The sequence below is a fragment of the Ceratotherium simum genome, chromosome X (genome assembly GCF_057802395.1).
Source record: "Ceratotherium simum simum isolate JZ-2026a chromosome X, ASM5780239v1, whole genome shotgun sequence".
In the NCBI taxonomy this organism is placed as follows: domain Eukaryota; kingdom Metazoa; phylum Chordata; class Mammalia; order Perissodactyla; family Rhinocerotidae; genus Ceratotherium; species Ceratotherium simum.
The window spans coordinates 95,118,149-95,143,054 of NC_141940.1; the positions used below are offsets into that span (position 1 = coordinate 95,118,149).

Below are 24,906 nucleotides of genomic sequence, written 5' to 3' on the forward strand. Positions count from 1 at the left end.
TGTTTACAAGTAAAAGAAATCTTTCATAGTACATACTTTGTAAGGGGAATTGACATTTATGCCTTCTAATGTTAGGCATTTTACATATATTATCTCCTTTAATTGTACCCATTCTACAGAGAACACTGAGATTCAGAGGGGGGTAAGTAACTTGCCTGAGATCATATATGGGATCCCAGCTGATTCTGAAGTCCATTCATTTTGTGCTGCCTTAGGCTATTGATTTCAGTTGTGAAAATGCTGCACTGGGTTTCCTTAAAGGCATATGTCTTCATTTTCAGAGTTTATTTACTGCAAATTTTAATTCTTTGACTTTCTAGTTAAATTTCTTACCTCTTCAGTAGAGGTTCTATACTACTATTCATTGTTTCATCTATTTTGTTTTTCTTTTTGTCTTTCTCTTTAATGAAATATCAGCGTTTGCCACCAAACTGATAAGTCTGTGCATTCTTTAGCAATGGAAATATAGAATCTTGGCCATCCATCCAAAATATAATTGGTTTTGGAACTTTCTCTACCCCTTTTACTCTCCAGGTTTTTCCTTCCAATTCCCCTGCCCCAACAGACAGAATAGTTGATTGATTACTCCTAACTTGCCAAACCAGAAGTAATGAGGTTTCAGAGAGAGGTGTTTGTTGGGAGTGGGGTGGGGTAGTTTCCACAGGGTAGTTATTCCTATATCCTGTGATAAAAATACTGAAATTGTTCTGACTCTGAAAACCGTGTACAGAATCACAGCTGCTGAGTTGTGAGCATCTCAGGTGTTTGCCAGCACTGCACACCTAACCAAGTAACTGAGTTACTGCTGCAGAGCAGGTACCTAACCCCCGCCAACAAGGTGATGGGGTGTGCAGCTCTCACATTTTTGGTTTTATTTTTTAGTTGCAACTGACAATGCAAATTCTAAAACCACAAATATGGCTTTGGATTTATGTTACAGGGTTCAAGGTGCTATAGGACCTGCTCTCCTTTCTTTCTCTCCTGGGGCCACCCAGTATCTTGGTATCCCCTCTTTCAGCTGAGTAAAATATGATCACACTGATGGCCATTATGGTATTATGGTATGATTGGTCCCAGAGTCCAAGTCAGTATAGGGAGAGTCTCTCTGACTTTCTACGCTGGAAAGATTTCGTTTCTGAAGCTAGTTTGACTTAAAGGAAGTTAATGTGTATTTCCAATTTTGAGGTTTAATAATTTTCTATTACTTTTTCTTTATTAATTAGTTTTTATAAAATTAATTTAAAAATATAGATGGTACAAAGGTAAATGGTGAGTTTCTCTCCATTCTCCCACCATCCATAGCCCCATTCTCCAGAGGTAACCATTGTCCAGTTCTTGTATATCTTTCTGGAAGTTTTTTTGTTTAAAAAACAGAAAAGGATCATATTTTACACAATACTGAAATATTCATTTTCCATTGAAAAATAGGATATCTGATGACCTTTCCGTATCCATCTATGTGTCTGTCTTAATTCTGTCTCTTAAACTGCTGCCCAGTATTCCATGGTGTGGATTGGTACTTTGGCTTTGAATTGAGTGCAGGCCATTTCTAACTGGACATTGCTGGAAATGCCCTATGGGAGTTTGAGTGAGAGATCTGGAATGACAGTGAAGATTTAGGAATCATCTATGTGGAAGTGAAACTGTAAGTGAATGAGTTCTTGGGGGTTGACTGAGCTGGGGGATTGTGGCTTGGAGCGTAACTCACAGAGTTAGAAGAATTAGGATAGCTGGACATCACAGAAGTTTCAGAGTAGGGTGGATCAATAATGTAAAATGCCAACACACTCTGATTGAGGCCCAAGAAAGGCTTGTCTATAACAGAGACAATTTAAGTGAATATAATGTTTAATATTCAGTTCATGGTGTGACTGAAAAGCAAGGTTCTGGCTTCCTTTCTGTGGATGTTGGTAATATTATACCATCTCTCTGTGAATCTTGCTCATCACTAACATATTTAGGGTAAAAAAAGGAGTAGATTTCTTTTTTCCCTATAATTGTGTTTTGCAAATTCTGATGGCTGGCTTTTAGGTAAACCATTTGGTTTTCCTAAGATTAGGTCTTTTTGATCCCTGAGCTTGGCACTTAACTTTCAATTAAATGGAAGGCTTTAATGAAATGACCAAGTAAATTTTAGATACTTTAAATTTACTGTAAGTTCTTCATATCTGTCAAACCATTGTTATTTTCTTAAATCCTTCCCCTGTAGGGAACTGAATTCTTCCTCGCCTCAAGGTTTTTGGTCCCAGTTGGCAAGTGTAGTACTCGCCACACCTTTCACATCCCTCTTCCCCCTACCCCCCTACTAAATTTCTTCATTTGCTTTTTTAGTTGTCCCCATCCATTCACAACAAGAAATTATTACTTTATTGCACTTAAGCCAATTTTTTTGTATCTAAGTGCATATTATTTCATTTCAGCATCTTGTGTTCTATTACTGGGCTGTGGCACATTCTTTTTTTTTTTTCAATCTTTTTTATTTCTAATACACTTTTTTTTGCTTTGTTATCATTGTTTCGAATATTTGAATCATTTACAGATAGGAATGATAGTTGTTCTCTCTCTCTCTCTCTCAGTGTAGTTTAATAATTACACTGTAATTATTAAAAGTATTTAAATATTAAATACTTTTAATTTTAATTTTAAGTATTAAAATTAAAGTAAATTTAATTTTAAGTATTAAATAAAAATTATTAAAAGTATTTCAGGCTTTTAATTTTAATCCTGAGTTTAGAGTATTTGGGTGTATTTAGATCTAGGATGGAAGTATTACTGTTTAACCATATGCAGATTTTAATGTTTTATTAAAACACTCTTGATGTTATTAATTCAATTACAGAGGTCTCTAGCCCTGCTAAAATGTACAGATTACCATTATACCGCTACTATTTTATAGAATCTAATTTGTGTTTTTAGGAAACATCATAGATTTTTGGCCTTTCTGCTTACCCTTGATATGTACTTCCCCCCAAACATATGGATCGACATTGCTTTGTGGCTTGTAAGGCAACCCCCTAAGATCTGATCTGGTAACCTGTGGGCACAGTGTAAGCCATTTTCTCCTTATTTATAGAAGGAATGATAGCTGCTTCACAAGCCATTTGCATGGATTGGTGATTGTAAAGTGCAGCATAAGTATTTTTTATTTCCAGAATGTCTCTGAGATACTCAAATTACTTTTGGCAGCTATGTAGATAAGTTTCAACAATTTCCAAATGTGCTCTTTCTCAGTGCTAAACACAGGCTCTATTACGTAAATAATATGGTGAAATGAACGTTCTTTTCTACCACGTGTGTAAAATTGTTAGTGGTGCTAACATTTATTCATTTGTTCATTTATGCGTTCATGTCTAGCTGTGTGGCCCTGGGCAAGTTAGTTAACCTCTCTGAGCCTCAGTTTCTTTATCTGTAAAATAAGGGTGCTAGTATATACCTTGCGGGTTGTTGTGAGGATTGAATAATGCGATCTATATAAAATGTCTAAAGGTTGTTGTTGTTATTTTAATTGCCGTTATCATTATTACTCACCAAAAACTTGAGTTCTCTGGCTTCAAGGAGCTCTCTCTCAGTGGGAGAAGTTGACAAATAGTTCAAATCTAATCTAAGTAGACCTTAAGTCCTGTTAAGGCCAGGGTCACATCTGACTTGTTCACCTAGTATCCTCAGCATAACTCAGTAACTGACACATAGTAAGTACTCAGGAGTTGTTGAAGGAATGAGTGTGTTAAGTGAGCAATCCAGAGACCGTGATCACTGAGTAGAAGGAAGTTGGGGACATCTTTACAAAGGAGGTGAGGCTTGCATGATTTGTCGGTCTTCTTGGTAGCTCATTTAATCTTTTTAGGCCTGTTTCCTCATTTGGAAAAAGGAGTAGAGGAATGCAGGTAGGGAAAATTTAAAAAGTCTTAAGAAAATTTTTAAAAATGTTTATCCTATTTTATTTTTTTTAATTAATAAACCTTACTTTTTAGAGCAGTTTTAGGTTCACAGCTCCTATTTTAGTTTTAGTGACACAGGTAACATATAAGAAATTCAAACAATAAGTATAAAGCTCAAGTTTTCAGGGACAACTTTAGGAATTTTTCTCCTTGGGTCTCAAATTCTATGGTTTGAGTGCTCATTATGTGCTGGACATGGTGTTAAATTCTTAATATTTTTGTAATTTAACCTTGGCCACAACCCTTCCCTTTGCATCAATCATCCCACTCCCCATTTTACAGCTGAGGAAACTGAGGAAGAGGGAGAGGAGTAACTTGCCATGGGCAAAGTGGCAATAACAAGTGGCAGCATGGGGATTCTCACCTAGGTATATGTGACCCATCTAAGTGCCTGCTCTTCCGGACTATTTTACTTCTTGTCATTTAGTATGAGCAGAGACTGGTTGTCTTTTGAGGAGTATTCCTAAATATAAAACTCTAATATTCTGATTTTGGATGTTTTAGCAGATTAATAGAATGCCTTTTTTTCTGGTAACAGCTTTATTGAGATATAATTCACATACCATATAATTTACTCATTTAAAGTGCACAATCAGTTGTTTTTAGTATATTCACAGAGTTGTACAACCATCACTACAATAAATTTTCAAATATTTTCATCACCTCAAAAAGAAACCCTGGAGCTAGCCCTGATGGCCTAGTGATTCAAGTTCAGCATGCTCCGCTTCGGCGGCTCAGGTTGGTTTCCCCATCGCAGAACCACACCACTCGTCTGTGAGTAGCCATGCTGTGGCGGTAGCTCACGTAGAAGAACTAGAAGGACTTACAACTAGAATATACAACTAACTACTGTGGCTTTGGGGAGGGAAAAAAAAAAGACAGACTGGCAACAGATGTTAGCTCAGGGCGAATCTTTCCCTGAAAAAACAAGAAAAGAAACCCCGTATACTTTAGCTCTCACCCCCGCATCTCTCCCTAGCCCTCTGTAATGACTAATCTACTTTCTATCTCTACAGACGTGCCTATTCTGGACATTTCATGTAAATGGAATCATATAATATGTGGTATTTTGTGACTGGCTTCTTTCTCTAAGCATAATGTTTTCAAGGTTCATCCATGTTGTAGATGTATCAATACTTCATTCCATTTTAAGGCCCAATCATATTTCATTGTGTGGATATACCATTTGTTGATCCATTCGTCAATTGATGGGCCATTTAGGTGGTTTTCACCTTTTGGCTATTATAAATAATCCTGCTATGGACATTTACATACGAGTTTTTGTGTGGACATATGTTTTTATTTCTCTTGGGTATATACATAGGAGTGGAATTGCTGGGTCAAATGGTAACTCTTTTTAACTGTTTGAGGAATGCCAGACTGTTTTTCAAAGTGGCTGTAACATTTTATGTTCCCACCAGCAGTGTATGAGGGTTAGAATGCTTTTTTTTTTTTTTTTTGGTGAGGAAGAGTAGCCCTGTGCTAACATCTGTTGCCAATCTTCCTCTTTTTGCTGAGGAAGATTGGCCCTGGGCTAACATCCATGCCCATCTTACTCTATATGTGGGACACCTGCCACAGCATGGCTTGATGAGTGGTGCATAGGTCCATGCCCAGGATCCGAACCTTCGAACCCTGGGCTGCCCAAGCGGAGTGGGTAAACTTAACCACTATGCCACCGGGCCATCCCACTAGAATGCTTTTTAATTAGGTGAGTACTATCAGAGTTTGCCTATAGAGTCTGTTCAACACAGTGTGACATAAATTAAAGCAATTTTATGGGTTGTTGGTCAACCGTTTATCTCATGGACGTATTCATACTGATTTTCAACAATTTTGGATATAGTAGACCAAGGGCTGGCAAACCATCTATAAACTACCGGATAGTAAATATTTTAGGCTTTGTGAGCCATACAGCATTTGTCACAGCTACTCAACTCTGCCGTTGTAGCGTGAAGACAGCCATTTCAAAACAAATGAGTATGGCTGTGTTCCAATAAAACTTTATTTACAAAAATAGGTGGTGGGCTAGATTTGGCCCTTGGGCTGTAGTTTGCTGATCCTGTTGTAGATTAAAAATGAAACTGGAGCTTATTGTCCACTTCCCATTCTTGTTTACCCTCAAGGTTGGGATGTTCTTTCAGTGGTCTGAGTAGCCCCATAGTGCGTAGGTTGTTTCTGCAAAATGTAATGATATTGCAACTGGTCCACTGAACTTTTTTCAGTGTTAAATGCTATGCATTGTGTCTTTTTTTTTCTTTTACTGCTTTTGGATTCTCTTTTTGATCCTAGGTTAAAGGGAAGAAACCCACAAAATTCTTTTCAGATTGTCTGACTGGAGGTAATATAAATGTGGAGTTCCTGAAAAAAGTTGTTTCCTTCATTCTTGCTTATTGCCTGTAAACTGGATGAAAATAGAGTTGAGAGCATACTAGAAATTATCAGAAATGTAAGATTATTTAAAATAGCTTTAATAAAGTTAGGGGAAAAATCACTTGCTAAATCTCCATCCCTAATTGGAGAGTTGTGATGTGCCATCCGTGTATATTTTATGACTTCACCAAGAACCCCTGATAGAGTCATTGTTTGGGATTAGGGTGTATATGTGTGTTTGTATGTGTGTGTGTGATGTAAATAAAACTTCTTCAAATTCTATTTTGTGTCTGAAATCCATTTTACTCAATATATTTTGTGGTAGTAGACATACACTTTTTAGAGTGCTTTGTGGCTTTTAAAAAAACTGTCATGGCCTCCTGTGTACATAGGAAAGATAGTATTATTTGAGCTTATAGATTTTCATAATTTGTTTGCAAGACTGTTCTAAATTATAATTTTGCAGTGTTGTGAAAAGCTCCAAAGGTTATGTTAAAAGAGGGAATTTTGTATCACAGCTTTTATCTTTGCATTTGTGCATTTGACAGATGAATTAATTGTTCATAATGTGAGATTTCAGAACTAAGACAAGGAAAATCCCAGAATATGTATTTAGGAAACAGCCATTTACAGGATTTATGGATATTATAGTGTTGTTTTATGTAACTTCCCCAAATTTTATTATGGCAGCAGTGTCCACATCTGAACAGTAAAGAAAATGAGGTGGAAGGATCCTAAAGTTGTAGTCTCTGATACGATTGGGCACTGAATCTAAACTATCTAAATTTACAGAACACATTTCATCTACTAGGTCATGTTACATTGTCAGGTTGAAGAATGATCATGTTGGAATCTAGTTAGACCACTTACTTCGATGAAAATACTTCTTAGGTTGGCTTCAGAGGATGGTAAAAGGCATCTTTTCCTATGATAATCCTTGGGTAGTATCATTTATATTGCATTATTTAGGTTAGTTTTTGCTGAATTCCATTTGAGCCATTAGTTCAGAAGAAGAATGGCCAGCCTTTATTTATATAGAATCTTTACTGGTATTCTTAGGCTTAATATCATCTTAACTGGGTTTTTGTCCCAGCAGTAATATATGGCATTGAATTTGAGATTGTTTTTTTTAATAAATAATTTTTCTTTAATTTAGTCACTTGTAAAAATAATTGGATACTTGTAAAACAAACAAGAAGGTGTTTTCACTGAGGACTTTAATTATATTTCATATAAATTAAAAAAATTGTTACTGGAGTATTCAGATCACAGGTTAGAGTGAGAATGTAATTATCTCACATTGTAATCAACATATATAATACTTTTGAAAGCATGCTAATAAAATTGGAAAAAACCCCTACTGACCATAATGTATTGTAGGTTATGCTTCTTTCTTCTTTCTTTTTTTAAACATTTCCCTCTTATAATGGATGGGAAAATGATTTGTGTAAATATCTATTCAAATGAATACACTTTCCTTATTATCATTGTAGAAAGAGCCTGGGAATCTCGAGAGGGAGATTCCAGGCTTGCTGCTCTACTTTTTGGATTATCTCCATTAATAGTATTTCTTTCATTGCTGAGTGTTTCTATTGTACTGCTGGAAGGGATCACCACACTTCCATAATATATGACCCACTTGCACTAAAGGTCAAGTGTGCTTTAAATTTCCATCTGATTAAAGTTCAGGCTTCTTGGTTAGACTTGCCTGGGTGGCTTCAGAATTAGGTCCACAAATGTAAATACAGACTTGAAGATCTTATTAGAATGATACTTTTTTCACCATGAAGACACACTCATAGACATAGTCCTCAAAAGATATGTATAAGTTGGATTTGATAAATGTAGTTTAAAACTTAATAGGAAAAACAGTACTTTAAAGAAACTTTTTTCATAATTGTGACAGATCAACACTTGTTTTGTTTTCCCCAGTTTCTTCATCTTGTAAAAGAAGGATAGAAAAAGCTATATTGTCTACCTCATGGGATTCTTATGAACATAAAATGACATAATTCTTCTAAAGTCTTAAACTACCTTGCATATATTATTATTTTTATTTTATTGAAATGCATTTCTAATTAGAAATGAGCTTTGTTGAATTTTCTTTGATTTTGCAAGAATCGTTTACCTTTGTCTGTAAAACTGAGTTTATTTCTATGTTTGATTTCTGGAGCTTAATACTTCTCAACTCTTTATAGGACTTAGAACACGTTAGATGAAAATGTTGAATAAAGAGATTTGAGGATGAATTATGTGTATTTTACTGATGGGGCAATGTTTAAATTTTTTTTTTCCCCCCAAAGCCCCAGCAGATAGTTGTATGTCATAGATGCACGTCCTAGCCGCTGCATGTGGGACGCGGCCTCAGCATGGCCGGAGAAGTGGCGCATCAGCGCGAGCCCGGGATCCGAACCCGGGCCGCCAGCAGCGGAGCGTGAGCACTTAACCACTAAGCCACGGGACCGGCCCTGGGGCAATGTTTAAACTGAAGTCAAAGCGAAGAAAAAATACTGTTTCCCCTTGTTTCTTTTTAAATTATTTAATTTTATTTGAGCCTTGAAGTTTGGAACTTACTACAAGTGGCAAATTTTTGTGGCCAATCAGATGTGAACTTTGGCAGCTAATTAAAATGTTGAACTTCCTGTTTAGTGGTAATGTCTAGAGTAGTGGCTCTCAAAGTGTGGACCTCATCCTGACCAGCAGCAGTAGTATCATCTGGGAACTTGTTAGAAATGCGGATTCTGGGGCCCCACCCCAGGCCTACAGAGCAGAAGCTCTGGGGTGGGGCCCAGCAATCTCCATTTTAACAGCCCTCCAAGGGATTCTGAGGCACACAAAAGTTAGAGAACCACTGATTTACAACTCTAGATCACAGCTTAGTAAACTATGGCCCATAGACCAAATCAGCCCACTGTTTTTATAAAGTTTTTTTGGATTATAGCCAGTCTCATTCATTTAAATATTGTCTATGGCTGCTTTCATACCACAAGGGCAGAGTTGAGTAGTTGCAGCGTAGACCATATGACCTGCAAAGCCTAAAATATTTATTTTCTGGCCTTTTATACAAAAAGTTTGCTGGTCCCTGCTCAAGTTGAAACCTTGGTACTGTTTTTTTTTGCCCATAATACTGAACTGCAAATATCTAAAATCAGTAGATAAACACCTATGGTTTTTTTTTTTTTTTGCTTTTACACCTAACTCTCTTATTTTTACAAACCCATTCCCCTCTCTGATATCAACCTATTACTCAGTGACTAGAGACTTATGAATGAAAATAGTATACTACCGTGCCGTGTCCTTTTCTGTCTGGTAATAGTGGAAACCTGTTTAACAATTCTGCAACATTTCCTCACTGATTCTGCATTGGTATGTCCTTGGTTTTTCTGTACTCTAGTACAGAACTTTCTGTACATAACTTAACTATCTATTATGGTCTTCATTTCTCCCAATTCTTATTGCCTATTTACTTCCTCAAGAGAAAGCCCACCTTGTGACTCCTAGGTTTAGGAATTCATGGGAGCTGGTTGATGTACTCTAAGACATTGAAATAGTACCATCCGATCTGGAAAATTTTTATCCTTGGCCTGGAGTGCCGTAGTCACTTGTACTTCACAAGGATGTTTGTGAACACATAGATATTATGGATAATCTTAGAATGTTTACTGGACAAGTTTTTGTTAGCCTTCCCATAACCAATGATGGCTATTTCTATCATTAGTTGGAATATCATAACGCATTCTTGATATTCTTTTGTACTTGCTTTCAGTCTTTAAGGTGATTGGTGGTCAGCATCATATAAGATTCAAGAACTGGATTTTCACATTGTTCTTATTGATGCACGTGGAATCTTTCTCTCTACCCACACCACTGAAGGAAGTGTAATAGCTTTTGAAAAAAAGACCTTCTCATGGTCTCCATTAGCTCCAGTAGCAAGATTAGGCAAAAGTGTTGTTTTTGCAGCTGTGATTCCATGTTGTATGTGACTGATGTTTTGAGTTAAGAAACATGACTTGGCCAAATTATACTGAACTATGTTTACTGGTGAGTTTGTTTGGTCCATGATTTCTTTCAGTACATTTGGGTTGAATATTTTGGTAGGGCATGCTGGGTAAGATACAGGAAATAGTGAGCTTGAAATTGGAAAGGATTGAGTTAGACCTTTCATTTAGGCTTTCCCAATCAACTTAATTCATACCTTTTGCTGTGCTTACTCATCCCAGAGGTGAGGTACAGTGAGAGAGGGTCAGGCAAAGACCAGCCGTCAGAGTGTGGCTACTTAAGTCTATTGCCAAAAGCAACCCATCTATAGGAGAATTTGAACTTTACTGTTTTGTACAATATAGTGTGGAAATGCATTGTTTTTAAAATTACATTGTTATTTATAGCAATGAATAAAATGTGAACTCTTTTAAAGAGAGCACTGTTCTGCAGCCTTATTATTGTCCCAGTCAGCACAATACCCACCCACACGAATCATCAGAACAACCTCATCATTTCTGTTTTATCTACCTGGAATAGGGGTCAAGAGTGGGTGGTAATGAGAGCTTGGGAAATCATGCTGCACTTTAGGCAAGAAGAATGCTCTGGTGACTCTTGCTGTGTTTTCTTCCCCTCATGTGCGTAGGAGTCTGGGATAGCCCTGAGGACCTGGAGGTAAGCTTTAATAATTCTGTTCATTCCTTAGCAGCTGGCTGTGCTTGGGAGCTTCCCTAGAAGCAACTGCTGTAGACGAGTCCTGCCAAATGTGTGGATTTTCAGCCATTTTAAAGGCTATAATGTTCAGACTCAGAATTTCTTAGTAGGCAGAGAGTGTCATTTAAGGGTACTTATGCTGCATGGAAAAGGTTCATTATGAAATAGACACTGCATCGAGGCCTCCATGTGACATAAATTTATTGGAGCTTGTGTACTTTTAAAACCATATATTTCTTTAATATATATTTTAAGCTTCATTAGGTCACGATTCATGGCTGTCATAGTGATTGCTATATCTCTACACCTAGGACAGCGTCTGGCACATAGTCGATGTTCGTTATGTAGTTGTTGAGCCAGTTCAAAGAAGGGGAGGAAGTAGCTGAACACATTAGAAAAGATAAAATCTGGCCCATAATGCACAGAATCAGGAGTTCATATTTTCAGTTCATGCTAATATTTTGCTGCTTCAAAAACCACCTAATTCTCATAATGTCCCTTTGAGATAGTTTAGTAGATAACAGAATTGTACAGTATATGCTGAACATAATGGTGGAATTCTGAATAACACTTAGCTTCCCTAGTTGAGATCTATAAGATCATTGATGTAATTAAATTAGATGAAGAAAGGAAGGTTCTAAGGCTGAAAGGGAATGGAGAATTTTATAGTGAGTAAAATTACTAATACTTGCTTAGCTGATCTGTCCAAAAATGCTTCCTCATTTCTAAAATGGAGACAGGAGGTTCTACCTAATAGGATTGCTCTAAGGATTAAATGAGACAGTGGGTATAAAGCACAGTTCCTGGCACCTTGCAAGTGCCCAGTAAACATGAGTTGCTTTCGTCATCAACAGTAAGTTTTAAGAGCTTCGTAAGTGCCAGGCTCTGTGCCAAGTACCTCCTCCTTCCAGGTGTTGTACCAATTTCCCTTTCCTCTCTCCTTGCTGCCTCACTCCTGGTTCCATCTGGGGTGAGTATTGAAGCTGGGCTTGACCTTCAGTCACCTAGCCAGTCCCACTGACCTTGAGCAAAGGTAAGGGACCAGACGCTAAATCTTGCCATCTGCCTGTTACTGTAGCCGCTAGCCGGATGTGGCTATTTAAAGTTAATTAAAATTAAATAAAATTTAAAATGCATTGAATAGAGATTTTTCCAAAGAAGATTTACAGATGGCCAGTAAACACATGAAAAGGTGCTTAACATTGTTAGTCATTAGGGAAGTGAAAATCAAAACCACAATGAATATAGGGGAAGGGGGGAGGGAGGAGGGTGAAAGGGATAATTCGGTACATGTGTGTGGTGATGGGTTGTAATTAGTATTTTGGTGGTGAACATGATGTAATCTATGCAGAAATAGAAGTACAGTGATGTACACCTGAAATTTTTACAATGTTATAAACCAATGTTACTGCAATAAACCAATGTTACTGCAAAAAAAAAAAAAATAAATAACCACAATGAAATAACCACTTCACACTCACTAGGATGGCTGTAATAAAAAAGATGGACAATAACAAGTGTTAGCAAGGATATGGAGAAATTGGATCTCATACATTGCTGGTGGGAATATAAAATGGTGCAGCCACTGTGGAAAAACATCCTTGCAGTTCCTCAAAAAGTTATAGTTTCCATACAACCCAGCAATTCTACTCCTAGGTATTTGAAAACATATGTTCACACAAAAACATGTACATCAGTGTTCATAGCAGCACTATTCACAATAGCCCAAAGGTGGAAACAACTCAAATGTCCATTGACTGATGATTATATAAACAAAATGTGGTAGTTGTACACAATGGAATATTATTCAGCCATAAAAGAAATGAGTACTGATACATGCTATTACAAGGATGAACCTCAAAAACATTATGCTAAGTGAAAGAAGCCAGACACAAAAGACTACATATTGTATGATTCCATTTATATAAAATGTCCAGAATAGGCAAATCTATTGAGACAGAAACTAGATTAGTGGTTGCCAGGAGCTGGGGGGAAGAGAAGATGGGGAGTGACTGCTAATGGGTATGGGGTTTCTTTCTGAGATTATTAAAATGTTCTGGAATTAGATAGTGCTTACTGATCGAGACATATTGGTAAATATACTAAAAAACACTGAATTGTGTACTTTAAAAGGGTGAACTTTATGGTGTGTGAATTATATCTGAATTAAGATGTTGTTTTTAAAAATTCAGTTCCTTAGTTGCATCAGCCACGTTTCAAGTGCTCAGTAGCGACATGTGGATAGTGGCTACAAAGTGGATGATGCAGACTGAGAACATTTCCATCACCACAGAAAGTTCAATTAGACAGTAATGACCTAGAGGAACTGAGTTTCTCAGTCTGAAACCAAAAAGAAAATGAAAAACCAGTCTAAAAATCACAGAGAGAATTGAAGACAGATTATGTGATTATGCTTTGGAGAAATGTTACTTTTGGGTAATTTCACTCTTTGTTGCCTTCTGACTGTTCCACTGGGCAACTCCAGAATTATTTTCAAAATAAACTCATGAAGGTGTAGGTACTGTTATTCTTGCATTTAGCAAATGAATTAATTGTGGCTTTACTGAGTTTAAGAGATTAGCATAGCTAGTGAGGGCAGAGCCAAGTATCTAACTTAGGTTGTATTACTCCAAAGGTACTTCACTTCTGTTATATTGTTTCCCTCTTTTTATGGTATTTGATTTTCTTGCCTTTATGGTATTTGATTTTCTTGCCATCCATCCTCCACTCCCACTCTGTTGCTAGCCCAATAGAGCTATTTACAGTACCCTAAATGCACAGTGCTTTATGTGCCTTAGCAGAAGCTATTCTGTTAGCCAACCCCCTGTCCTCCTCTTGCCGTCTCCCAGCACTAGTGTGTACATGTGCCCCACTTACCTGAAAGCACAGCTCAAATATCTCTTCCTTTGTGAAGCTATCCTATACCCTTCCAGGCTTAGCAGCCTTTTTTCTGTGCTTCCATTTCTGTAGTTAATTTCTAAATATTCCCAAAGTTAAGAGAGATTTATCCACTAAGGAAACAATTATATGAAGCAGTTTGAGGGGCTGCTGTCTCACCTGGTCAGGGTTGCATAATGGATTCTTGTTTGTGACACTGTGACACATTGAGCCCTCTTTATAGCTGCTGTATTGGCAACTCTAGCAAGGAAGTGGTCTTCTCATCCAGGCCCTTGAATTCAATTTATACGTTACCTCCTCCTTTCCACTCACAAAGGTCTGCAAGCTCCATCCTCACTGCTACAGTACTTGACAGAACTTTGCCTCTTAATATAGTTTTCTGCTTAGGCTCTTTGAACTAGATAAAATGCTGCCATGTTTCCATATTTTTCTATCCACAAAACTCTTGATGTTAAAAAAGATACCTGATTGGATTCTGGAGTTCTTTCATGGCTTTCTCTGATTCTTAGATCATCCTGCTCTAACCTTATGCTAACATCAGTTTACTCTCTGGTTTTGGTAGAACATATCCTCCAGTAGCTTCTGGAGAAAGGTTAAATGGGAAGTAAATTTTGAGACTATGTGTAGTATGCTGAATAACCACGTCCTAATTCCCAGAACTTGTGAATATATTACCTTATGTGGTAAAAGAGTCTTTGCAGATGTCGTTAAGAATTTTGAGGTGGGGAGATTATCCTGGATTATCCAGGTGGGCCCAGTGTAATCACAGGGTCCTTATAGGAGGGAGGCAGGAGGACCAAAGTCAGTAAAAGGAGACATGACAACGGAACCAACCAGGGGTTGGAATGACGCACTTGGAAGATAGAGAAAGGGGCTATGAGCTAAGGAATGCAGGTGGCCTCTAGAAGCTGGAAAAGGCAAGGAAACAGATTCTCCCCTGATGCCTCCAGAAAGAACGCAGCCAACACCTCGATTTTAGACTTCTGACTTCCAGAACTGTAAGAGAAAAAATTTGTGTTCTTTTAAGCCACTGAATTTGTGGTAATTTTTTACAATAGCAATAGGAAATTATGAATACACCATGTATGGAAATGTCTTTATTATTCCCTTTGACTTGGTTGATAATTTATATAGACATAATATAGTTTGTATAGATAATCAGATATAGAATTCTGTGTTGGAAATAATTTGCTCTCAGAATTTTGAAGGCACTACTACATTGTTCTCTTTAAAGTTGCTAATCTTCTGTGACTTGTTTTTTTTTTCATTTTTCTCCCTGCCAGCTTTTTCTTTACTCTCAGATTTCATGATAATATACTTGGGTGTGGATCCTTTTTTATTCACTTTACTGGGCACTCAATGGGCCCTTCGATTTGTTTTGTTTTGTTTTGTGAGGAAGATCAGCCCTGAGCTAACATCTGTGCTAATCCTCCTCTTTTTGCTGAGGAAGACCTGCTCTGAGCTAACATCTATTGCCAATCCTCCTCCTTTTTTTTTTTTTTTTCCCAAAGCCCCAGTAGATAGTTGTATGTCATAGTTGCACATCCCTCTAGTTGCTGTATGTGAGATGTGGCCTCAGCATGGCCGGAGAAGCGGTGCGTCGGTTCGCGCCCAGGATCCGAACCCGGGCCGCCAGCAGCGGAGCGCGCGCACTTAACCACTAAGCCACCGGGCCGGTCCCCCGCCCTTCGATTTGAAGACTCATTTTCTTCAGTTCTGGAAAATTATCTTATGTTCTTTGACAATTTCTTCCCTTGTATTATTCCTGTTTTTTTTTTTTTTGAACTCCTATTACTGGATTTTGACCCTCCAGTTTTATGTTTTCTCTCAGTTTCCCTGTTTTTTCATCTTGTTTTACTTTCTGGGAGGTCCTTTCAACTTATTTTCCAATTCTGTAATTCATTTCTAAGAGCTTTTTTCCCCTCTGATTTTCTTTCTTGGATACTGTATCTAATGTCCTCAAACAGAAAGAGAGGAAAGTGGAGTTATAATTATTGTGACATTTTCTTTTCCCTATATTGTCTGTTTTCTCTGATTTTCCTTTCCCGTTTCTTGGTCTTGATAACTGTCTTTCATGTTAGAGGTATTCCTCAAGCGTCTTTAGCAGGTTGTTTCTATTAAGGAGAAGTTGATTGGAAACTCACTGTTCATGAGGGGGGCACAATTGTTGACTGATGGGCTTCGCTGTGGTGTGATGGGGGGGAACCTAGGTATTTATGAGGAACTCCCTGCCTGTCAGTTCGTTCTTCTTAAGCCAGTTTTTCTACATAGGACTCCTTGAATCTCTTGTGGGAGGGGATTCAGGGGTAATAAGCTCACAGCTAGTATTCAGAAGCCCAGCCTGAAAAGGGCTGGCTCTTTTGCCATTGGCTGTGCAGACTTTTACTTACTCCTTGTTTTTAGTAAGGCATATCATTTCTGTTCTCAGGGACAGAATTGTTCCTAAGTTCAGGGACTCTGGTTCAACCTCTCCAGAGAGTAACTTAAGACTTCTGCTGTGTGGAGAAAAGGCAGTTGCCCAGTGCTCTGGTTGAGGAGAAAGAATCTGGAACTCTTATTGCTCTTTTAAAGGACTTTTCAGCCCCTTCCCTTTTAAAAAAATTTTTTTCATATTCCCTCAAAATGTTCCTGGAAGCTGCAATTCTTGAGCTTTCACCTTCTGCTTTTCCAGAGCCCTCGGGAATGAACCAGCTTACTAGCTTCAGTTTAGATTCCCCTACTGCAGGTGCTTTGCAGAAAGAAGAAAGATACAACCAAGGTAGTTACCTCTTTTTCAAATGTTTTTCATTTTTAATTTTGTGGACATCACTCCTTTGCTGTCAGATTCTCTCCCACTTTCTTGATTTTGTTGGTTTATATCTTTTCTAATTCTTCCCGCTCATGGTTTCTAGGGGGAGGTAGATAAATGCTTGTATTCGATCAGCTATGTTTAATCAAAAGCCCACCCCCCGAAACCCTCTCTTTTTCTTGGATTTCTAATTCTTGGACATCTGCTTCCACTATTAGAATATGAGCTTCTCAAAGGCAGGAACCAAGGTTTTTATATCTCCAGCACTTGCATAATGTCTGGAGTGTAGCAGGATTATTAAATGAGTGAACTTTGAATGTGCGCCCCAACCCACACATTCAAAGTTCAGGCAGTTGATGTCTGCTTTGGCTTTTACTTTCTGCTCGTGCAGAAATTTCAAATCAAACAGCAAAATCCCTCTGGTAGATAAATTGGGAAGCTCTCCCCTTCCCTTGATCCTTGCTTATTCCTTATCCACACTGCATCTAATGCAGGGCCTCACGTGCATCCAGCCTTCCAGAACCCCAAGAGTATGTCAGAGCTTTAAGTCCCCTATGGCTGTCTCATTCCTCAGATCTCCCTTTTACGTGTTTGGCTGAAGTCTTGTTTGCCCCAACCAGTATTACTGGCTTAGACAGCTGTGATGTTTGATTGTTTGCTAATGATCCCTATTGTTTTCAGCAATGCTGCAGGCATGGGGCTTTCCCTTGGAGCACCAAATCAGGTCAGCTCCCTTTAATAGCAGTGTGCACAGAGCTACAATGCCCCAGAATTGTAGTGGGGAAAGGGAGGGAAGCAGCCCCAAGTTAAAATGCCACCGACCCTGCTTGTCTTGCCTAGGATCCTAAGTAGCTGAGGTCCTCACTCTGCCATCAGAAGTCCTACTCCCCACCCCCCCCACACCCCTGCTTGGATTTTCAGTGTATTTTTTATACCCATTTATAGTTTGATAGCTTTTCATTTAGTATAAATACTTCCTCATGTCCCTGATAATTTGTTATAAATAATTTCTGATGGCTGTGTATCATCTCATCATTTGGATGTCTCACTTTATTTAATTCCCCTGTTGTTGGACTTCAGATGATTACTTGTTTAATTTGTCTCCCTTTCCCAAGAGGCTCTAAACTCAGAGGGCTAGGACTATTTACTACTTCATTGTCAGTGCCTGACACAATAATTTTTGTTGAATAAAGGTTTTTTTACCCCAGTTTTAAAATATTATAAATAACACGTTGAGGAGTATCTTACTGCCAAAGCTTTATCCAGATTTCAGATTATTTTCTAAGAATGGCGTTCCAGAAATGGAATTGCCTGGTCAAAGGATATAAAGATTTTTAAGCCTCTTTTTTTTTTTTTGTGAGGAAGATCAACCCTGAGCTAACATCCATGCCAATCCTCCTCTTTTTGCTGAGGAAGACGGGCTTGGAGCTAACATCTATTGCCAATCCTCCTCCTTTTTTTCCCCCAAAGCCCCAGTAGATAGTTGTATGTCATAGGTGCACATCCTTCTAGTTTCTGTATGTGGGATGTGGCCTCAGCATGGCCGGAGAAGCGGTGGGTCCGTGTGCGCCCGGGATCCGAACCTCGGGCCGTCAGTAGTGGAGCGCACACACTTAACCGCTAAGCCTCGGGGCCGGCCCCTAAGCCTCTTGACGTAGGTTGCCAGATTGATTTCTAGAAAGGTTCTACCAAAATGTCTTCTTTCAGCAGCAAATGGTATCCCTATCCATTGCACTCTACATTTGGCAACATTGAACATGCTAATTGCCTTTGTTTTATTGACCTGTTAGGCAAAAAATGTTCTCATTGAACTATTTTGTGTCTTTTTGATAACCAGTGAAAGTGTTCATTTTCCTCATGTTTAATTTTTTTTATTCCTTCTATAAATTGGCCATTTGTTTTTGTTTTTTGTTTTCTATTTTCCTATTATCGTCGGCCCTCAGTATCGCGGGTTTTGCATCCACAGATTCAACCAACCTTGCATCACAATTCGGGTACAGAAGGCTGGCTGTATCCGTTGTACTATGGCCCTTTTATGTAAGGGACTTGAGCGTCTGCGGATTTTGGTATCCACGGGGGTATACAAAAACGAATCCCCCACGGATACTGAGGGACAACTGTAGTTGCCTAGTGTTTTTCTTGCTAATTTATGTAAACTTTATATATCAAACATATTAACCTATTATCATTGTCTTTCACATATTTTTCAAGTTCTTTTTTGCTTTGTTCCTGCTCAGTTTGGATATGCAGAAACTGAAAATCATACAGAAGAAGCCTCCTTATTTGGTGATTAGTTCTCATAACTGATCTAATAGGAAGGGATATCCTAAAAAAGTTTACCTATGTATCTTCAACATTAAAGCTTCAGTTTACACATTAGGTAGCTAATCCTTTTATATTGGCCTGCCCTTTTCTTTGAATATGAGTCTAATTGATTAGAAATCAGCTATATATTTCTTGTTTACATCTTATCCAAAATGCATCGTCAATGATTTCTAGTTTTGGTTTCTTTAAAGTGGGGTGATACCTTAATGAGCTGTAATTGATGCAGATTCCTTTCAGGTATTTTACCGATCTCCCTAGTCTTTTGCAGGTTTGTCACCCACATTTAGTTCAGCATCACCTTTATCTGGTCTTTGTAGCCAGTTCCTCTCTTTTCGCACTCACATTCAATTGATGTAACATATAATTAAGAATTAAAGTAACAGGTACACAACTAGCATAAAAAGGAACAGATTTGGGAACAATCATAAATAACTCGTGATAAGTAGGCAACTTAATTTGTAGGGCTCATGGGCAGGTTTACTACACAGTAACCTTTTAGCACTGAGCAGTCAGCATGCTGTGGGCGTTCGTTAGGTTTCTACACAGGACCTGGGGAATGGATCAGTCTGTGAAATTGGTCAAGTGGAGTTGGATTAGGAGAGCTTCTACTATAATCAGTATCAGTCAGTCCTTCCCTTTGTTGTTTCTGTAATTGTTTTGATGCTTAGAAAGTCATTCCCTTCCTGGGAGTCATGTGGAAATTCACCTACATTTGTCTCTTTGTTTTGATTTCTTACTTGAACTCTTTGATACATCTGAAATTTATTTTGTTTCTTGGTATGAAATAAGGATCTAAATAGATTTTCCATCCTGAAATAATGTGCCAGGTTTTTTTTTTCCAGTAGAGCAAGTGCTTTCTTAAAAGCAACTGATCAAAAATGTCATTTCCAGTGCTCAACAATTAATCTAGTGTTGGGAGTAGAAGGTCAGTATCGTCCTTGGGGTTGGGGCAGGGCAGATAGTGAATAGAGTGGGATTTTATACATACAAACACTCACACTCTAAGAAGAAAAAGAGAGCTGAGAAATTGGGTAAGAACAGAGTTAGCAAGAAATGGGTAGTTCTCAGGGAACCTCTTTTAGAACTCAGGCCCTGCCCCAAATGGTGATTTGAAGGGGCAGCTGGGCTCTCTATTTTGGTAATAGTGAGGTAGTTTATTAAGCAGTTTAATAAACATAAACAATTAATAAGTAGTTTATTAATAAAGGGTGTGCCCACAAGGAAAGAATTAAAGTTCTACAGATACAGTCAAACTTGAAAGCATGATTTACTCCCATCTATTTTACCAGTTTCTGCTGGGAACTTCTTTATGATAATTCCTCAGTCCTTTGAATTATGGTGTGTTTCATATAAGCCTTTCTCTGGAATAAATTGACCTCACTGTGCAGTTATTGCTTTTTCCTGGGCCATAGCATTAGGTCAATTACTGTAATTCTGGGTCTAATACTGTTTAAGGCAGTGAACAGCTTCCGTTATATGGAAAATATAGGGTAAATATTAAGAAACTGCTATGAAGCAAAAGTTATTAGTGGAAAATTTTATTATAGAGTAGTCTTTATGCCGATTTTATGTTTTAAAATGTTTTCTCTTTAAACAACCACTGTATGAATTTTACTTTCAAAATATTTTTATTTGGTGTCGATAGGTTCTATTTAATCTTCCGAACATTTCTTTGTCTTATAAGTCACTTCAAAGTCACTCATCAGCACTGTATTAAAGCAAACAACCAACAACCAACCAACGTGGGAGATTGGTTTCAGCTGGAGGGCCTTAGTCTCTTAAAGCTGTTTTCTTCCCTTGCTCTGGAAAGTACCAATTGCAAGCCCTTTTCCCTTTCTCAGTTTTAGGTTATTGGGGGTTCCTGCTAGAAAGCAGAGCATAGCACATGCAACAAGTGTCCCTAAGTTTTTCTGACTATCTGGAGCTACCTGTGGCTGCTATGTAGTCTAAAACTTCAGATGGCTTTATGATCTATTGGCAGATGGTTACATTGGAATCCTTGTGTCAGCTTTATTTTATCTTATTTTTTCATTCCAGAGTAGAAGAGAAAAGTGAAATAGAGAAAGAAGACATTGAAGGTTGTGATATTTTCTGTGAATCTGAGAAGTATTGACATTTCTCAGAGAGAAGAATGTCTATAGATTGATGATGTTACTGCCTTGTGTTTTTTTCTTTAGAGTTACGTCTCTTCACCTGGAATTAGCTGAGGAAAAGTGGCATTTGTAATGGATTGATGGTTTCAGTAGATATGATTTTTGTTTTCAGTGCCTTCAGAGACATGGCTTCAACTAATTAGAAAGATATCACTGCTTTTTCTAAGTCTCAAAAAGAGTATTGTTAAGCTTTTAATTCAATATTTGTTGAGGCTGCTATGCCTGATACATTAAAATAAAGTCTCATGATTTACTGAAAAGGGTAAAATGACCCTGATCGCAGCCACTCCCTTGTACCCACACACCCTGTATTGCTTACTGTCCCCTTTGAATCCAAGGTGATTCCTCCACTTGATACGTTAAGTTTGACATTTCACTATGTGTCTGTCTAGGACGCATCTAGAATATTTAAGTGCATTTATCTTGGAAATGTACAGATGTGTCATACCTAGTTTTATTTGCTTAGGTATCAGATAAAGACTTCAGAAATATTAAATATTTCAGTATTTGGTTAGGAATTTGACATTTGTACAAAAAAAAAAAGTGGACTCAGCTAGGCTAGAAAAAGATGGATGCCTCCTGATCAGAAGCCGGGGGGAAAACTTATGAGAACCTGGTTTGGGATGCACTTGTGATGAACAATTTGCCCTCTGTCATAGTCCATTTGAGCTGCTATAACAAAAATACTGTAAACTAGATGGTTTAAACAACATACATTTATTTCTCACAGTTCTGGAGGCTGGGAAGTCCAAAATCAAGGTGCTAGCAGATTTGGTGAGGGCCTGCTTCCTGTGGCTGTCTTCTTGCTGTGTCCTCACATGACAGATAGGGGGAGAGAGCTTTCTGGGGTCTCTTTTAGAAGGGCACTAATCCCATTCATGAGGGCTCCATCCTCATAAAATAATCATCTCTCGAAGGCCCCACCTCCAAATATCACATTGGGGATTAGGTTTCAACATACGAATTTTAGGGAAATGTAAACATTCAGTCTATAGCACTCTGATTTCTATGTGGCTGATCTTGAAGATCATGCAATATTTTATTTTTATGTCTTGCTACAACTTTTATTTCTTCACCATTTTCTTCATAAGGTGCTACTTCCAGTTTGGCAAAATCTAGTAGAATTTATTAGGTAGCAGTATACAGATAACTTTGTACAGAGAATATGTAGTATATTTTAAATCTTCTGTTTTTGCTTGTATGATTCTCTAAATCATCCCAGATGGTACCCATTTTGGATAGTAATAGCAAGGCAGAAAGCTGTTAATATCACAGCTTCTAGCATATGTCTCCTGATTGTGGGTGTATATGCCCAGTGTCAGAGGTATGCTACAGCATACCTGTTATGTAGAGTGGCTTTTAGAGAGTTACTGAGGCTTTTCCATCCACATTAGCGAAGTAGGAGGATGGATTAGACAACAGGATATATCTAGTGCTTTTATCTCTGGCAGCTAACTGTGTTTTTGAAAGAAGCTTTTATCTTCTCATCTGGCCAGAATGCTTTAATTTTAACTTGAAATTTCCTAACTCTGCTTGCATGTCCTTATTTGTTCATTTTAAAAACTAAGGTCCTTTAACTTTCAGACACATTAATTTATAGCACTTGTAGAATGATCACTTGTGCTATCCACATATATGCTTTTTATTTGGAATCTGTGTTATATTTATATATTCAGTGAGTAAGGTATTCCAAAAGTGATCTGAGCAAATTGACCTTAAAGATGTCCCACATTGTTACTGTTTCCTTTGTAAAGTCTACTCAGTTTCCAAGCTTCTATAAGTTATATTTCTAGACTTTCCAAGTGATTCTAAGCGGTTTCAAAGTGTTGTAAAGGAAATTGAAGTAAGCACTGGAAAACCTGAATGAACTTCAGCTGGGAATATGTATGTAGCGCCAGTTTTAAAGACCACTGATAGTGAGATGTTAATGAGTACATTTTTTTTTATATTACTAAAGCTTCTCTAAACATTTTTTATCCTAGGTACTAAAACTTGGATCTCAGGGGTTACTTCACTGCTCTTGTTGAGGTGAGGAGTTATTCATGATTGTAATAGTGACAAGTCATTATATTTGGTAGACAGTCAAATATTTGCTGATTCAATTAAACTTGCCTAGTTATTTTTACCTTATTGTAAATTTTAGTCTGTAGAGCTGAAGAGATTTCTCCCCTTTTGAGTTTAAAAAAATACATGTGTGATAAACTTCCCCTCCCCTATAAGGAAACTACTTTTTCTTTTAAAAAGATTAACCCAGTAGAGTAAAAACTGAATTCTTCCATGAATGCTAGTGTTATTTCTGCCTGGTGGAATTAAGCTATGGAAATGATTGGAATATACCCTTGATCTTTTTGTGCTTTCGCCACCCCAGTGCATTATTTCTTTGGTGTAAAATCAGAAGAATGAGCTCTTAGTAGAGTTCTCTATACTATTACACAAGACAATATAACCGTGTTCTTGAAATGAATTAATTTTAGATGTTGAGTATTTATAAAAGGTAGAAAATTGTTAGTTGTGAAGAATAAATGATATATTATAGATTTATTAATAATTTTTCATAATAATTTAGGGTTCAGAGTTTTTTCACATTCATTTTGTATATGATCTTCACATCAACCCTATGAGGTAAGTAGGTTTTCCTGTTTTTTCCATCTCACAAATGAAGGAACAAGGTTTTTGAGAAACTGTGACTGGTCCAGAGTTGTAGAATTAGATTATATAATTTGATCTGAGTTACTTGATAGATGTAGAAATCTTGATACATTTTCTCCATTGTAAAGTCTATAATTTTGTCTTAGAATTCTAGAGCTAGGAGAAACTGAAGTTGATACAAATGAAAAATAGGTTCTATATTGGGTACCAGGTCAACAGATCCGTTGTAGCTGTTGAGACTTGGAGTTGAGACAGTTTTGTAGGTGTACTTCCAACTTATTGGGAGAGAATGCCCTGATCGATTAACCAAGCCTAAAGTGGACAGGGGGGCAACCTATGGATGGCTAGTATGTGGCAGTCAGGCTAAGTAAACTTAAGGTACTTGATAGAGTTTTTTTATGGATTCTATCTTGACTAACATAAACTTGGAAAAATTTGGTTAATTCCTCAGTGAGTTACAGGATTCTGTGTGTATCAGTTAAGGAATTGAATTTTGTTATGTGGAACAGAAAATCCAATGAACAGTGGCCTAAATAAATTTGAGTTTATTTTTCACTCATGAAATGAGAATTCCAAAGTTTAGCATTCCAAGGCTGGTAGAGTGTCTTCAAGGTGCCTTCTAGCGTTCTTCTAGCCATCCTTGGTGTTTGCTCATGGTTACAAGGTAGCTCCTGAGTCATCCCATCTGTGTTCTAGGCAGCGTGGAAGACGAGGAAGAGCAAAATGGTGCCTGCCAGATGAGTAAGACCTCTTTAAAGAACTTTCCTGTAAACCACATCCAGTGGAGTTTGCTTTTATATCATTGGCCAAACTATATCAACATGGCCACCTCATCTAAGATGGGACATGTATTTTTGCTTGAGCATATTGGAGCCCAAGAGCTTTGGGCTTCTGGTAGCAAAAAAGAAGGGGAGAATGGATATTAGGTGGATAATTAACAGTCTTTGCTACAGTGTATCCCTTGAGCTATCCAATCCTTAATCTTCCCACACAAAGAACATGCTTACCCCCTCCTCAATGGAAACACCTCCAAAGTCTTATCTAGTTATTGTATCCAGTTTCTAAGTCCTCAATTTCTTGGTGATGTGTG

At 37.7% G+C, this 24,906-nt stretch overlaps 1 protein-coding gene across 10 annotated transcripts in view; it reads left to right on the plus strand.

The window, feature by feature from the left end:
* CASK (calcium/calmodulin dependent serine protein kinase) overlaps positions 1-24,906 on the plus strand; it is a 417,632-nt gene that overhangs the window by 40,839 nt on the left and 351,887 nt on the right. The window contains exons 2-4 of one of the 10 annotated variants that reach the window (XM_087427612.1): positions 23,150-23,195; positions 23,734-23,789; positions 24,513-24,557. The exons of 8 other annotated variants lie outside the window; for them this stretch is intronic. In XM_087427612.1, the coding sequence (XP_087283738.1) occupies positions 23,785-23,789; positions 24,513-24,557 (50 nt within the window). In that variant the 5' untranslated portion in view covers positions 23,150-23,195; positions 23,734-23,784. The remainder of the gene's footprint in view (positions 1-23,149; positions 23,196-23,733; positions 23,790-24,512; positions 24,558-24,906) is intronic. One more of the 10 variants, XM_087427614.1, reaches the window with a different exon arrangement.